The sequence below is a fragment of the Syngnathus floridae genome, chromosome 17 (assembly GCF_059516105.1).
Source record: "Syngnathus floridae isolate MCC-2025c chromosome 17, RoL_Sflo_1.0, whole genome shotgun sequence".
NCBI classification, from domain to species: domain Eukaryota; kingdom Metazoa; phylum Chordata; class Actinopteri; order Syngnathiformes; family Syngnathidae; genus Syngnathus; species Syngnathus floridae.
The window spans coordinates 11170654-11187471 of NC_142429.1; the positions used below are offsets into that span (position 1 = coordinate 11170654).

At 43.7% G+C, this 16818-nt stretch overlaps 1 protein-coding gene across 3 annotated transcripts in view; it reads left to right on the forward strand.

Annotated features, from left to right (window-relative positions):
* The window catches only part of caskin1 (CASK interacting protein 1), a 33457-nt gene extending 23648 nt beyond the window's left edge, over positions 1–9809 (forward strand). Inside the window, exons 12-24 of one of the 3 annotated variants that reach the window (XM_088356757.1) lie at positions 754–858; positions 1447–1565; positions 2079–2160; positions 2599–2711; positions 4021–4131; positions 4962–5063; positions 5152–5290; positions 5517–5660; positions 5806–6938; positions 6999–7268; positions 7752–8307; positions 8437–8926; positions 9036–9809. In XM_088356757.1, the coding sequence (XP_088212883.1) occupies positions 754–858; positions 1447–1565; positions 2079–2160; positions 2599–2711; positions 4021–4131; positions 4962–5063; positions 5152–5290; positions 5517–5660; positions 5806–6938; positions 6999–7268; positions 7752–8307; positions 8437–8926; positions 9036–9132 (3461 nt within the window). In that variant the 3' untranslated portion in view covers positions 9133–9809. The remainder of the gene's footprint in view (positions 1–753; positions 859–1446; positions 1566–2078; positions 2161–2598; positions 2712–4020; positions 4132–4961; positions 5064–5151; positions 5291–5516; positions 5661–5805; positions 6939–6998; positions 7269–7751; positions 8308–8436; positions 8927–9035) is intronic. The other 2 variants (XM_088356758.1, XM_088356759.1) reach the window with 2 other exon arrangements.
* Positions 9810–16818: the final 7009 nt, after the last annotated feature.

Below are 16818 nucleotides of genomic sequence, written 5' to 3' on the forward strand. Positions count from 1 at the left end.
ATTGAGATGCTTATAATGGTTTATGCCACTCTCCAAATGCACCTACAGGAGCCTCATTCTGAAAAAGTCTGCATATATAATCACAAATGGAAGGCTGTATTATATATGTACGTGTATGTACATGATGGCACCTGTATATACACAGAAAATCATATTATGAATGTTTTATGTACAATGCTTTTATACATGTTATCATATCTATATTCTGTATTTTTTCTGTGTTGGTGTGTGACTGCGTACTGGGAGTGCAAGTGTGTGTGAGAGAGTCTCGTTTGAAAAATATTAAGATGGAGACAGAGCACAGAAAGTTGGAGCTGACTCAACAGTTAGAAAAGACCACCATAGGCCGTGGTTTGGATTTTTATAGGCAAATTAATATTTTATCTTATTTTTTGCCTTCAGATATGGACTAACAAGAACATTTGCAGTCATAAAAAAAAGTCAGCATGTAATACTGTATACTGCTGTTTTTTTTTTTTTAATCATATGATCTGACCTTTTCATAATTATCGACCAATTTTAAAGCTTCAATAAACCTTCAATAAGTCGTAACGTTTTCTTCAGGTTTCAATGGAGCACTGAAAGGAACGTATTTGCTCCACGGGCAAAAACTCTCCACGTTATGGCCTATATGGTTCCATGTGGAGCTGTATAAAAATAAATTGACAACTAAAGCAAGTTGCTGACAAGTCCAAAAGTTTTGAGCCCAGTTTGAGCCCAGTTAGCAGCTAACGGTAGTGTCCTGTGTTGAAGGTTGTCGTGGCTCAGAGGCAAGTCCTCACAGCTCCCCCACCACGTCCTGTGGGCCCCACGGAGGCTCCAATGAAGAGATCTGGGTACTGCGCAAGCCTGTGGCAGGTAACTCAGCCGCACTGCGCTGAGCCCTCAAAAAAAAAAACAGTCATCAAACAGTATCTGGTGCCCATTCAGACAACAATCCAAAATAATATATATCATTTGCCTTTTGAAAGGTCATCAGATGCTCTTTGACCTGAGCAAAGTCATGTCCCGCTGTCCTTTCCATCTTAAGCTTAGCTAAACTCGTTGACCTTTATGTTTGGGACTGTAGCCATATGCATTTGGTCTGTGGCGTGTGTATGGATGGAGGTCAAGAGAGCCAGAAGACTCAAAAGTGAAAGTGCAGTGTAGTGTGTGCCTGTGTGTGTGTACTTGGTGTGTACAACAAGTGTGTCTTTTTCACTTCCAATTCACTCAAGTGTTTGTCCAGTCCATTTCATGCTGCCTAGTGCATTTCAAAGGAGAGTCACCGATTATCACGTTGGTCTGGGATATCAGCTAAACGTGCGGACGTGCGTGCATCCATATTTGTGTGGCATGCATGCATTTGCGTGCAATATTATCCTTTTGGCTTTTTTGCATGCATATGAATGCATCTTCGTCCCTGTGTGTACGTGTGTGTTTGTTGTGTACGTGGGTGTATTGCAGGCGGAGACCGAAGCAGTTTAGGGAGTTCTGGAAGTGTGACCAGTGTGAGGTCATCAGGCAGTGGTCAGAGTGCTGGAAGCGCTGCACATATCCTCCATGCACAGGCTGAAGGAGTCAAGGTATTATGTTTAGTTTTTGATTGTGTGTCAGAAATGTGTTTGCTGAGCCTTTCTCCTATGCAACGAAACTTTCCAAACACATCCTCATTTCTGTAGCTAATCAATAATTATTAGCCTCATCCTAAAGTGCTTTAAAATAATGAAAGACCTTTTTATTTTAATATCCTTTCTACCGTTCTTAACTCATTTTATTTTGCTATTTTCTTTGCTTGGCCGATATTTGAGCCTGCTGAAAGGCAAGATTGATAAAAGAAGAGCGAGTCTAAATGAATGCTAATGATGCTTCAGCCTTTTACTATGATGTCTTCATTAAAAGCAGTCGATGCAAACTAGTTCATTCTCGGAGCAGATGGGCACAAATGAGGCAATTACAAATGCAAATGTGGACTACAAATGAGACTAAATCAACTCCCGATTGATCAAGAATTCCATTATATACATGGAATACAAAATAGTAGATCAAGTATGTTGCTGTCAATAACTCATCCACACTGTACTATGTCATGTTTACAGCTTCTAGCCACGGTGTTGTCTCAATCTGCCAAAGCCAAGGAACATTTACTGGAGCAGTCCAAGTCTGTAGACCAGCCTGCAGGTAACACAATCAAGATAACGCTTTATCATACCTGACCAGATGCATTATGCTTCTCAAATTTATTTCTATAGCGAATAATCACAAAACATCTCAAAAGGCCTCACAGAAAAGTTTCCGTCACTCAAACTCATCAAATAAAATGCAAAACCGACACTAGCTGCAAAAAAATGTATTCGCATTGTGTCTTCTATACATGCAGAAATACACAAACATATATATATAGCATCACCCTGGCTTGTTTTCCAGACAGATGGCCAAGGCAGGGAATGTAGGAGGGAAGAGTTGTCACTGGTTGCCTGTCAAACGCCGAATATGATTTGCAATCAGTGATATGTCATTTAGAGCGACAAGTAAAGTCATCTGTCGCTTGATGCTCCTTTCTTATGGTAGGGAGATATTTTCAACCCAGCCAATGATATCTCTCTCTCTCCCTCCCAGTAGGTTCTGCCAGTTCTTCTCGGACATCGAGCCTATCGGGCTGTCCTCTTCACGAAGCGCCGCCTTATGATGCCACAGCGGGCAGGAAGGGGGAGGCGCTAGGGGAAGGGAAGGTAGGACCATCCCAAAGTCCATACAGATTTACTCCCCTCTCTCTCTCTCTTGCTCTCTCGCTCTCTCTCTCGCTCTCTCATACAAACACACAGCACAATTAGCAACATGAGGACAATGTAGCCCCTCAGTCAATTTGACCACCACTGACACACACATCAAGATGTCCCAGCGGTTTCTCTCACAACTGGCCTCATCCGTGCTGCGGGTTTTCGGATGTGGCCATGACACGGTGAGTGGGATTGATGTAAATCTCTGACATATCTGCATGTGAGACGATCTGTCCTGGCTCTTTATGTTGTTATTATTATTATTTTTATTTTTTTCATCCACTCCTTTTAGTTAAAGCTTCTGTTTTTTTCCTTTGCATCTCCGTACCAAGCTGTATTGATAGCGATCACTGAAAGGGGCACAAGTCTTACTGTAGTCGTGGTGTGTTTGTGTGTACGTGTGTGCTGACGCGCAGCGTGGGCACATTAGCTCACGGCGAGAGGTGTGAAATGGGAGTTTACAAAAGCTGTCCTTAACTGAAGTACCTCTGTGGGCTCACATTGAAGGTCACTTGTTGTTTTGTAATTATTTCAAGGTGGTATGCCAACCTGATCTTGTAGCAGAGATTTCTGGCTGTTGTCAATTGTTGGGTCGTGTGGATGAGTGTGTGTTTTTGTATGTGTGTATGTGTCATGTTCTTAGGACCATCTGTTAGCACAGTCCCTAATAATCTTGTAACCCGTAGTGTTTAATCATTTGGCAGGCGCCATAAAGATGTAGAAAATCGTTCATCGAGGAAAACAGCAGAAGATGGGACAATGAGAAACGTCAGAAAAATAAAATGGAACAGAATTAAACTGTTAGGCACAATGGTAAAAATAAAATGAATTCACGAAAACAAATTGAATACAAATTTTGAAGTTGATTTCATTCATGTGAATGAAATAAACTAGTATAAATGTATTTAAAAAAAAAATACAGTTTGACTTTTAATTTAGACTTCCCAAAATGGAGCCTTTATCTTTAATCCACCATTCCATCATCTTAAAAAAGCTTTATGAATACTAAATAATAAATTTGGCCCAAGGGCTGCAATAACTCCAAAGATATTTCATGCTTCATTTTTATAGTATATGAAAAAATAAAACGCTATTCACTGGGTTATTAAAATTCTACTAATAATCCATGTACGTATTTGGAATATTAGCAACGGCCTGGTCTTTGTTATCATTTGCGCCCCAACTCGGCCCTGCCTGCAGAGACAAAGCGGCTGACATAGAACTTGTGACAGTGCCCTCCTTCCTATCTTCTCTCCTGTAGAGCTCAGAGGCAGTTGTCCAATGGCTGAGCGACTTTCAGCTGCAGCTCTACGCTCCCAACTTCCTGGGTGCTGGGTATGACTTGCCCACAATTAGCCGAATGACCCCCGAGGTAAGGCAACTGGACCCCAATGGCAGTCCCAGCGTCCTTCCAAGGACCACAAATCTGCACAGATCGAATTTGTGCCGTCCTCATCGTTAGGATTGTGCATGCCAAAAACCCTCTCTTGTTTTGAATATGCACATTTCAATGACTCAAATGTGCCTCTTGCCAAGCCTGCCGTGGTGTGACCCTTGACCCTGGTATTGACCTGCATCTCTCTCTGACCCTTGGTTGTCTTTCTATGTAACCCACAGTGTTTCTTCCTATAATGCACAAATTTGTCTCCAGCATGCAAGAAAGCCACTGTATGTTTTAGTCACAAATGTCCTTTATTAGTAGTTGGAAACATTTCAGATGTTGTGATGGACAGAGGTGGAAGATAAATGGAGTCTTTTGTTTATTTTTTCAATTTTGTGCGCTGCCACATGTCAACACATTTGGACATGTAATGTGCTAAATAAGCCCATTTTTATTGGTTGGTTGATGGTTGGAAAGGTGGTCATACTGCATTTGGATGGAAATGCAACATAGCGTAGGATGTAGTCGACAGTCAGTCTGCTTGTGTGTGTGTTTTCAATATGGCGATTATTTCTTGTGCCCAGTACAGTGATCTATCTAAAACTTCCAAATAATTAGTCAATATATCAGTTTTAGCCTAATTTTTTTTAAATATGAGTAAAATAAATATTTCAGAAGTTTCTCTGGATTTTTTTTTCCACTCCATGCGCTCTCACTCACCCTCTTTCTTGCTCTCTTGCTTTTTCAGCAATTTTTTTTTGCCGTGTTTTTATGAATGAAAACCCTGAAGTATATGACTTGAGTGTATTTTGTGTTTTTAGGATCTGACAGCTATTGGAATAACTAAACCAGGTCACAGAAAGAAGATGACAACAGAGATTAATAAAATGAGTGTCACCGAGTGGCTGCCTGATCAGAAACCTGTGAGTGCACTCACAAACACACACTATATTGAAAAATAACATGAATTGAATATTGAGAAAAAGTTCATTTTCATTCATTTTCCTACAGGCCAGTCTTGGAGAGTGGTTGTGCGCCATCGGTCTAAGTCAGTACCACCAAGTATTAGTTCAGAACGGTTACGAGAACATCGACTTCATCACAGACATCACTTGGGAGGACCTGCAAGAGATTGGCATTACCAAACTGGGTGAGATATACTGTCATGTAGTGATTACCATGGTGTTTGAGGGTTGTTATTTACCATTATTTATTCACATAATTCTGGCCAGAACATTGAAACAAACACAGTTTTATCATTTTTGATAGATTTTAATCATGTCAATGATTCAGGCCATCAAAAAAAGAGACACAGTACGCTTATTCAATACGCTTACTGGCGTGGTCATTTGAAATAAGATATGTCAATGGTTCAGGCCATCAGAAAAAGCTAATGTTGGCGGTGAAGCGACTAGCTGAAATGCAGCGCAACTCAGATGGGCGTGGCTCCCTCAGAAAGAAGCCCCCACCAATCACACAGCAGCAGGAAGTGATGTCATTGGAAAGCCCACCTCCAGAAGGTGAGTTAAAAGGTGTTACGTTGAACAAATTAGCTTGTCAACTTAGTCTCAGCATTTTGTATCTTGACCTAACGGTTCGGTCCTAACCAATCAACTAGTAAGTTGTTATTTTCCAAAAATGCCGCTGTACCTTTTGTCTATCTAGATGTGATGTCTCCAAAAATGAGCACCTTCCAGGACAGCGAGTTGAGTAGCGAGTTGCAGAATGCCATGAGTCATTCAGCTCAGGAGGTCAAAGCACATCCAGCACGTAGTCTCAACAAGGATCCTGATGAGTTGAACTCTGGAGGAGGACCGCCTAAGAAGGAGGCGAGGACAATGAGGCAGCAGAGCAGCCAAGGAAGTAACTCTTCTCACAGGAGCAGCGTGTCTTCTCAAGGCAAACACCGTCACTCCCACTCCCATTCCCAGCCTGCACCTCCCTACACGCCCCCTCACACTCCAACCAAGACCAGGACGTCATCATCTTCTTCCACCTCCTCCGTCCAGAGCACGTCCTCCCCCCAGTCCAAACACAGGGTCTCCCCTCAGTTTATCCAAGGTGAAACGCCTCTCTCGCCACGCTCGCACCCTCCTCAGTCTCCGAACCATCGCGGCGCTCCGGTCCAGTCCCCTCAGCAGAATCAAATCTACCATCAGAACCACCCCCATGAGATCGGGGATTGTACACAAGCGCAGGTCCCGTTCCTCTGCCTCCCACCTGAGGCTGAGCTGGCAGACGGCGACGAAGCGGATCTCCAGAAGAAGCGAGCCAACAGTCTCAACCGGCGGCACGCAACATCAGATGGCGAGTGTGATGAGAGGACGGCGGCTGGAAGAGGACGGGGTGGGGAAGGCCACGTCGCCGCAAGCCAAGGCTCAAACGTTAGAGCAGAAGGTGTTAAATATGCCACGGTCAGCCACGGCGTCAACCGCAGCCACTCTGTCCGCAACCAAGACAAAAGTGTTACTCGCAACCAGCCGCAGTCCATCACTCTGCGCCAGAAGAAGAAAGGTCCTCCCCCGCCACCTCCTAAACGCTCCAGCTCGGCCATATCCACCTCTAACTCCAATCTGACAGAAGGGAATGCGCCTTTGCAAGTGCTGACTACCACTGATGGGATGCTGGATGTGCCTTATCACCAACAACGGCGAGCCAGCGATTTGGGAGTATCTGTTGAAACAGGAGCTGTGGAGACCAACAGCATGGGAAGTGTGAGGAGCATCGCCGCCATGCTGGAAATGTCTTCTATAGGGGGTGGAGCCAAAGGGATGGCCCTGCAAAAGAACTTCCTGCAGGTATGGCATATCCTTCATAAAGTCCATGAACATGTGACCAACCTTTTGTTTTCTTTTCAGGCCGGGAAAACACGCGAAACAATCGGTCTGGACGGCGAAGTGGTGAACCGACGGCGGACCATTAGCGGGCCCGTCTCTGAGTTGGTGGCAGCGGCGAGGCGTGACCAGCCGACACTGTCTGTCGTCTCCCAGCCTGAATCCTCCCCGCCTCCCGTAACTTCACCTTCTCCCAATCCAAGCCCCGGAGGAAGTGGGAGTTCTTCCGAAAACCTGCCATTTGCCGAGGAGGGAAGCCTGACCATCCGCCGACAAGGTCGAGGAGAAGGACAGGTAGCTATCTATATAGATTCATATTTTTGTGTTTGTATCTGTCAGTCTCTCTTGCTCTCTCTCTCTCTCTCTCTCTCTCTCTCTCTCTCTCTCTCTCTCTCTCTCTCTCTCTCTCTGTCTCTGTCTCTCTCTCTTTCTCTCTCTGTCTCTCTCCATCCCTCCATCTCTCTCGCTCTCTGTCTAGTATATAGTATATATGTGGTACATACTCATTAAAATTACAAATACGACTTCTAATATAAGCTAAGATTTCCAGCCAATGACAAGATAGGTTCCAAGATAAAAGTGAATATTCAGAGGCTCACTTTCACTCTGATGTTTGAAGTTTTTTTCATGTTGTAATGTTTCAAATCCATAGGCTCAATGTTGTAATGTTTAAATGCAACAGTGTGTTGTAATCCACCAAATTTTCTATATCAATGTCAATGTTTTGACTGTGCAAAAAAATGACCTCTTGCCACGAATGTATGAATTTTCCGTTAGTGTGTATTTTGTGTCTGCCTGCAGGGTGATGGCGAGGGCGATGGCGGGTACACTCAGGAGGACATCGCCCGGGTGGAAGCCACGGCAACCCTCAAGCGCCGGCCCCGCAGCTCCAAGAGCCACCCCAACGGCTCAGGCTTCACCCTCCAGGAGTCGTCCACCGTCAAACGGAGACCCAAGAGTCGCGACAAGGAACCGGAGGGATACGCCGGGCCCAACGGAGATCCTCCGGGTAGCGGACCGCCCGACACCCCGCAACCGGTACTTTACCAGAACGGTACAGCCACCATGAAACGCCGCCCGCTGTCTGACGCCGGAGTGACGGAGCAGCCCCAAGCGCAGCCCCAACCACAATCCCAAGAGACTGCTGCTCCTCGAAGGAACAGTTTGGACAAAGGCCTTCCAGAAGAAGCTCCAGTGAAGAAACCAAAACCGCCCGTCTCCCCGAAGCCAGCCATGGCTCAGATCAAGAGACAAGCAGTCACGCAGAACAGCCCACAGACAGCCTCCAACAAGAGAGTCCCTCTACCGGGACCGGGGACACCTGTCAGTCCAGGTATGAGATGTCCTCATTTGCTGTAAACTAGAACACATTGTGAACTTTGATCCTTCTTTTAAGCCGCCTGGGGACTGGAACAGATTTCCATTCTCACCTCCCGCTCTCCTCTCTCTCTTCTTCTCTTAGTGGAAGGAAAAAAGATCCCCCCTCCGGTCTCGCCCAAACCCGCCCCCCCACCGACGGCGCCTAAGCCAGCCAAATTGATCCACTCCATGACCAGCCCCCCTTCCCCGTCCTCAGCCACCCCTCTGGCAAAACTGCACCCCGCGGTGGCCCGGCAGACCAGCTCACCACCTTCGCTTCCCAATTCCAACACCCCAAGTCCACCAAACGTGAAGCTCCCCAGCCCGTTGGCACAAAGTCCGCATACCCCGCAGACGCCCACCACGCCGCAGACTCCTCAGACCCCCGCCACTCCCAGCCCGCCAGTCAAGCCCCCTCGCTCCTCCATAGGCGGCGTATCTGTGGACAGCGGGATGACGGCCATGAATACGCCCGTGTCCTCCACGACAGACTTTGGTGTGGATTCTTTGGTGCATCAAAAGCTGGAGGAGACGAGCGCGTCGCTCGCTGCCGCCCTGCAGGCCGTGGAGGACAAGATATTGCGGCAGGAGGAGTGAGTAGTGTGCAACTCAAACAACAAAGCTTATATTCAGTAAAACTAGTTGTAACCTTGCAGTTGAATGAAAACAATTTATAACTGTCATTTTTTTGTGCGTACGCAGTTCCGTGACAGAGCAAAAAACCACCGTGAGCATTCTGGACGACATCGGCAGCATGTTCGACGACCTGGCCGACCAGCTGGACGCCATGTTGGAGTAAGCGGTCGGTCGGCACGTCACCACGGCGACGCTTCAACCCGACGTGACTCAGATGGCACAATGGGCAATCGGGCTCTCCATCTCTCTTCCTCGTCATCCTTTGCTCATGGACCTGGCATTGTTCCCGTCGTCTGCGCCATCTGTCCGTCCAGCGCTGCTCTGGGAAGCCTCTCATCCTCCTCTCCAGGCAGAGCAAGAGAGAGAGGGAAAAACAATTGAAAGAGAGTGAGGAGAAGGAAGAAGAACGACGACAAGGAGCGAGAGCCTGCAATCAAAATAGGTGTCATCCTGTAGACTTGTGAACAAATGAACTCAACTAATAGTGATTGAAAAAGCAACAGTGTGATCAACCATCGTATGGTATGTGTACATTCTAAGCATGGAGAGTTTATATCTACTGAAAAAGTCCTGCATTAGCACAGTAATATATATATAATCATCTACAGATAATTAAGAATCTCTCGCTCTTTGGATCGATGTCTTGGTTCTGTGTGGAGTTCTCATGATGTAATCCGTGACCAAAACCGGACCATTCAGCTCCAAAAACTTTGTGTGTTTGTGTGAGATGGGTAAAAAAAAAAAAAAAAAAATGTCAGTAATAGATGCGCATGTGTGTGTCTGGGTTTGACTTTTGAAGTTAGGGTTAGGGTTAGGGTTACCCTAACCATCCCCTTTGTGTCTGGGTTTGACTTTTGAAGTTAGGGTTAGGGTTACCTTAACCATCCCCTTTGTGTCTGGGTTTGACTTTTGAAGTTAGGGTTAGGGTTAGGGTTCCCTAACCATCCCCTTTGTGTCTGGGTTTGACTTTTGAAGTTAGGGTTAGGTTTTTTTTTTTTTTTTTTTGTTAGGGTTAGGGTTACCCTAACCATCCCCTTTGTGTCTGGGTTTGACTTTTGAAGTTAGGGTTAGGGTTAGGGTTCCCTAACCATCTCCTTTGTGTCTGGGTTTGACTTTTGAAGTTAGGGTTAGGGTTCCCTAACCATCCCCTTTGTGTCTGGGTTTGACTTTTGAAGTTAGGGTTAGGGTTAGGGTTAGGGTTCCCTAACCATCCCCTTTGTGTCTGGGTTTGACTTTTGAAGTTAGGGTTAGGGTTAGGTTTTTTTTTTTTTTTTTTTTTAAGTTAGGGTTAGGGTTACCCTAACCATCCCCTTTGTGTCTGGGTTTGACTTTTGAAGTTAGGGTTAGGGTTTTTTTTTTTTTTTTTTTTTTTTTTTTTTTTTTTGAAGTTAGGGTTAGGGTTACCCTAACCATCCCCTTTGTGTCTGGGTTTGACTTTTGAAGTTAGGGTTAGGGTTAGGGTTTTTTTTTTTTTTTTTTTTTTTTGAAGTTAGGGTTAGGGTTACCCTAACCATCCCCTTTGTGTCTGGGTTTGACTTTTGAAGTTAGGGTTAGGGTTAGGGTTCCCTAACCATCCCCTTTGTGTCTGGGTTTGACTTTTGAAGTTAGGGTTAGGGTTTTTTTTTTTTTTTTTTTTTTTGAAGTTAGGGTTAGGGTTACCCTAACCATCCCCTTTGTGTCTGGGTTTGACTTTTGAAGTTAGGGTTAGGGTTAGGGTTAGGGTTCCCTAACCATCCCCTTTGTGTCTGGGTTTGACTTTTGAAGTTAGGGTTAGGGTTAGGGTTCCCTAACCATCCCCTTTGTGTCTGGGTTTGACTTTTGAAGTTAGGGTTAGGGTTAGGGTTCCCTAACCATCCCCTTTGTGTCTGGGTTTGACTTTTGAAGTTAGGGTTAGGTTTTTTTTTTTTTTTTTTTGTTAGGGTTAGGGTTACCCTAACCATCCCCTTTCTGTCTGGGTTTGACTTTTGAAGTTAGGGTTAGGTTTTTTTTTTTTTTTTTTTTTTTCTGAAGTTAGGGTTAGGGTTACCCTAACCATCCCCTTTGTGTCTGGGTTTGACTTTTGAAGTTAGGGTTAGGGTTAGGGTTCCCTAACCATCCCCTTTGTGTCTGGGTTTGACTTTTGAAGTTAGGGTTAGGGTTAGGGTTCCCTAACCATCCCCTTTGTGTCTGGGTTTGACTTTTGAAGTTAGGGTTAGGGTTAGGTTTTTTTTTTTTTTTTTTTTAAGTTAGGGTTAGGGCTACCCTAACCATCCCCTTTGTGTCTGGGTTTGACTTTTGAAGTTAGGGTTAGGGTTTTTTTTTTTTTTTTTTTTTTTTTTTTTTTGAAGTTAGGGTTAGGGTTACCCTAACCATCCCCTTTGTGTATGGGTTTGACTTTTGAAGTTAGGGTTAGGGTTAGGGTTTTTTTTTTTTTTTTTTTTAAGTTAGGGTTAGGGTTACCCTAACCATCCCCTTTGTGTCTGGGTTTGACTTTTGAAGTTAGGGTTAGGGTTAGGGTTAGGGTTCCCTAACCATCCCCTTTGTGTCTGGGTTTGACTTTTGAAGTTAGGGTTAGGGTTAGGGTTAGGGTTCCCTAACCATCCCCTTTGTGTCTGGGTTTGACTTTTGAAGTTAGGGTTAGGGTTAGGGTTCCCTAACCATCCCCTTTCTGTCTGGGTTTGACTTTTGAAGTTAGGGTTAGGTTTTTTTTTTTTTTTTTTTTTTTTCTGAAGTTAGGGTTAGGGTTACCCTAACCATCCCATTTGTGTCTGGGTTTGACTTTTGAAGTTAGGGTTAGGGTTAGGGTTACCCTAACCATCCCCTTTGTGTCTGGGTTTGACTTTTGAAGTTAGGGTTACCCTAACCATCCCCTTTGTGTCTGGGTTTGACTTTTGAAGTTAGGGTTAGGGTTAGGGTTCCCTAACCATCCCCTTTGTGTCTGGGTTTGACTTTTGAAGTTAGGGTTAGGGTTAGGGTTAGGGTTCCCTAACCATCCCCTTTGTGTCTGGGTTTGACTTTTGAAGTTAGGGTTAGGGTTAGGTTTTTTTTTTTTTTTTTTTTTAAGTTAGGGTTAGGGCTACCCTAACCATCCCCTTTGTGTCTGGGTTTGACTTTTGAAGTTAGGGTTAGGGTTAGGGTTTTTTTTTTTTTTTTTTGAAGTTAGGGTTAGGGTTACCCTAACCATCCCCTTTGTGTCTGGGTTTGACTTTTGAAGTTAGGGTTAGGGTTAGGGTTAGGGTTCCCTAACCATCCCCTTTGTGTCTGGGTTTGACTTTTGAAGTTAGGGTTAGGGTTAGGGTTAGGGTTCCCTAACCATCCCCTTTGTGTCTGGGTTTGACTTTTGAAGTTAGGGTTAGGGTTAGGGTTAGGGTTCCCTAACCATCCCCTTTGTGTCTGGGTTTGACTTTTGAAGTTAGGGTTAGGGTTAGGTTTTTTTTTTTTTTTTTTTTTAAGTTAGGGTTAGGGCTACCCTAACCATCCCCTTTGTGTCTGGGTTTGACTTTTGAAGTTAGGGTTAGGGTTAGGGTTTTTTTTTTTTTTTTTTTGAAGTTAGGGTTAGGGTTACCCTAACCATCCCCTTTGTGTCTGGGTTTGACTTTTGAAGTTAGGGTTAGGGTTAGGGTTAGGGTTCCCTAACCATCCCCTTTGTGTCTGGGTTTGACTTTTGAAGTTAGGGTTAGGGTTAGGGTTAGGGTTCCCTAACCATCCCCTTTGTGTCTGGGTTTGACTTTTGAAGTTAGGGTTAGGGTTAGGGTTAGGGTTCCCTAACCATCCCCTTTGTGTCTGGGTTTGACTTTTGAAGTTAGGGTTAGGGTTAGGTTTTTTTTTTTTTTTTTTTTTAAGTTAGGGTTAGGGCTACCCTAACCATCCCCTTTGTGTCTGGGTTTGACTTTTGAAGTTAGGGTTAGGGTTAGGGTTTTTTTTTTTTTTTTTTTGAAGTTAGGGTTAGGGTTACCCTAACCATCCCCTTTGTGTCTGGGTTTGACTTTTGAAGTTAGGGTTAGGGTTAGGGTTAGGGTTCCCTAACCATCCCCTTTGTGTCTGGGTTTGACTTTTGAAGTTAGGGTTAGGGTTAGGGTTAGGGTTCCCTAACCATCCCCTTTGTGTCTGGGTTTGACTTTTGAAGTTAGGGTTAGGGTTAGGGTTCCCTAACCATCCCCTTTGTGTCTGGGTTTGACTTTTGAAGTTAGGGTTAGGGTTAGGGTTCCCTAACCATCCCCTTTGTGTCTGGGTTTGACTTTTGAAGTTAGGGTTAGGGTTAGGGTTCCCTAACCATCCCCTTTGTGTCTGGGTTTGACTTTTGAAGTTAGGGTTAGGTTTTTTTTTTTTTTTTTTTAAGTTAGGGTTAGGGTTACCCTAACCATCCCCTTTGTGTCTGGGTTTGACTTTTGAAGTTAGGGTTAGGGTTAGGGTTAGGGTTCCCTAACCATCCCCTTTGTGTCTGGGTTTGACTTTTGAAGTTAGGGTTAGGGTTACCCTAACCATCCCCTTTGTGTCTGGGTTTGACTTTTGAAGTTAGGGTTAGGGTTAGGGTTCCCTAACCATCCCCTTTGTGTCTGGGTTTGACTTTTGAAGTTAGGGTTAGGGTTAGGGTTAGGGTTCCCTAACCATCCCCTTTGTGTCTGGGTTTGACTTTTGAAGTTAGGGTTAGGGTTAGTTTTTTTTTTTTTTTTTTTTTTAAGTTAGGGTTAGGGTTCCCTAACCATCCCCTTTGTGTCTGGGTTTGACTTTTGAAGTTAGGGTTAGGGTTAGGTTTTTTTTTTTTTTTTTTTTTAAGTTAGGGTTAGGGCTACCCTAACCATCCCCTTTGTGTCTGGGTTTGACTTTTGAAGTTAGGGTTAGGGTTAGGGTTTTTTTTTTTTTTTTGAAGTTAGGGTTAGGGTTACCCTAACCATCCCCTTTGTGTCTGGGTTTGACTTTTGAAGTTAGGGTTAGGGTTAGGGTTAGGGTTCCCTAACCATCCCCTTTGTGTCTGGGTTTGACTTTTGAAGTTAGGGTTAGGGTTAGGGTTCCCTAACCATCCCCTTTGTGTCTGGGTTTGACTTTTGAAGTTAGGGTTAGGGTTAGGGTTCCCTAACCATCCCCTTTGTGTCTGGGTTTGACTTTTGAAGTTAGGGTTAGGGTTAGGGTTAGGGTTCCCTAACCATCCCCTTTGTGTCTGGGTTTGACTTTTGAAGTTAGGGTTAGGGTTTTTTTTTTTTTTTTTTTTTTTTTTTTGAAGTTAGGGTTAGGGTTACCCTAACCATCCCCTTTGTGTCTGGGTTTGACTTTTGAAGTTAGGGTTAGGGTTAGGGTTAGGGTTCCCTAACCATCCCCTTTGTGTCTGGGTTTGACTTTTGAAGTTAGGGTTAGGGTTAGGGTTCCCTAACCATCCCCTTTGTGTCTGGGTTTGACTTTTGAAGTTAGGGTTAGGTTTTTTTTTGTTGTTTTTTTTAAGTTAGGGTTACCCTAACCATCCCCTTTGTGTCTGGGTTTGACTTTTGAAGTTAGGGTTAGGGTTAGGGGTTTTTTTTTTTTTTTTTTTTTTTTTTTTTTGAAGTTAGGGTTAGGGTTAGGGTTACCCTAACCATCCCCTTTGTGTCTGGGTTTGACTTTTAAAGTTAGGGTTAGGGTTAGGGTTACCCTAACCATCCCCTTTTTGTCTGGGTTTGACTTTTGAAGTTAGGGTTAGAGTTACCCTAACCATCCCCTTTGTGTCTGGGTTTGACTTTTGAAGTTAGGGTTAGGGTTAGGGTTTCCTAACCATCCCCTTTGTGTCTGGGTTTGACTTTTGAAGTTAGGGTTAGGGTTAGGGTTAGGGTTCCCTAACCATCCCCTTTGTGTCTGGGTTTGACTTTTGAAGTTAGGGTTAGGTTTTTTTTTTTTTTTTTTTAAGTTAGGGTTAGGGTTACCCTAACCATCCCCTTTGTGTCTGGGTTTGACTTTTGAAGTTAGGGTTAGGGTTAGGGTTACCCTAACCATCCCCTTTGTGTCTGGGTTTGACTTTTGAAGTTAGGGTTAGGGTTAGGGTTACCCTAACCATCCCCTTTGTGTCTGGGTTTGACTTTTGAAGTTAGGGTTACCCTAACCCTAACCCTAACCATCCCCTTTAACATACCCACGCACACACATGCAAACATGGAGAAGCACAATGGCCCATGAGGTTAGCTCACACACACACATACACACATGGGAGCCTGCACAAAGGGGTTGAGGGCTACAGCAGGTTGTCCTTGAGAAATAATTACAAATGATGGATTCCAGGACGCATTTAAAAAAGTGTTTAGTTCAATGCAGGTGAAAAGCAGCACATTCCCCTGTGGAGCTTCAGCCACAGTTTCCCCATCATCACCGATCCCTGCTGTTATTTTATATACGGAAGGATGAGTGACATGTTTTTTGTTCACGTGCTTGGTCGAATGCAACTTTTAAGATAGTAAAACAGAGAAAAAAAATAGCACATTTGGCTCATGGATTTATATCATCACTAAATTGAATCGTCTTTTTATTGCAATGTTTGCTACTTTTGCACACCTTGACATATCTTTTTTTTTTTTTTTTGGTCACACTACGCCTCTGGTTTATTTTCTCATGGAAACAAACTTGTCTTTTTTTTTGCTCATCCCACACACTAGCAAGCACCCGCCCTGTGTTGCCATGACAATCTGCTTCATCATCATCATCATTCCCACCATCTCAAATGGAGTTGCCATGGTTACCGCTAAATACTTCTCAACAACAGCGTTGATGCGTTTACAAATGTGTTGGGATGGAATTAGAGGCAGCAGAGATCGGTGAAGATCAATCGCCGGTTTGTTTGAGCAATATTAAAGATGTACTCCCTTCTGGCTATTAGTTCATATTCTTACAATGACTATATTTATAATAAAAGAGTTTGGGGTGCATGTGGTGTTGGAAAAAACAAAAAACAACTGCATTTACTGGTGGAGTACCTCTTTAAGAAAATTGCTGACATTGCATCCAAAGCCAAATCTTGGTGGTCCCAAAGCAAGCCACTCTCCTTATACAGAGAATAAATGTGCTATTTAAATCATATAGAGATTATAATATATATATGGATATTTGCAAGAAAAATAGAATTGTATTTACGATGTATGTGTCAACCTGAAGACTATTTTTCAAAGTTAACAGATCTAATCTGAGTGTTGCTTCTCCATGCTTCAGTGGCGTGAGCGAGCTGATGAGTCGTTGTATGGTTCCTTCCTTGTCGGGATGTTGTTCTTGCCCGTGTGTTCAATCGTCCCACTGTGTGTAGAATACAAGCAACACTTCTTCTTATCATTTGGCAGTTGTTTTCCTACAAAACGTGCCTTGATTTGTAATTCTGCTTGATTGAACCATTTCTTCTATCAAATATCTTTCTCATCTCATAGGACAATGATCTTAAACATGCCCTTTTTTAACCTTTGGAAATTAATTTTAATTGGTAAAACTAGTGGAATCATCAATCTGTTTGCTGATTCCATACCAATTTATCAAATGATTATTTTCCCATGTGTTTGATGTTTGCTTTGCTTTTGCCCCGCCCCCTAAATGCAGGTTAAACAAATGTACTGTACTCATCCACCCTTGCGTCAAAAGGAAAGTGGTGAAAGGGAAACACTTGCCATACATTCATGCAGCTCTCAGACACTTGGTTTAAAAAACAAAAAAAACAAAAAAAATTCTCTCCTGCTTGGTTGTGGTGCTGGGTTTATTTTGAAGGCATGTTGGAGTTAGGCTGAAATTTGTAGGTAAAACGACACAGATGGTCTTATTTGATTTCTTAACAAAAGAAAAGGAGGAAACAATGTCAAGCTGTTTAAAGTACATTTCCTGCCTGTGCTTATATGAACGGATGAATATCTGACTGGTGTGATGGACGGAAACT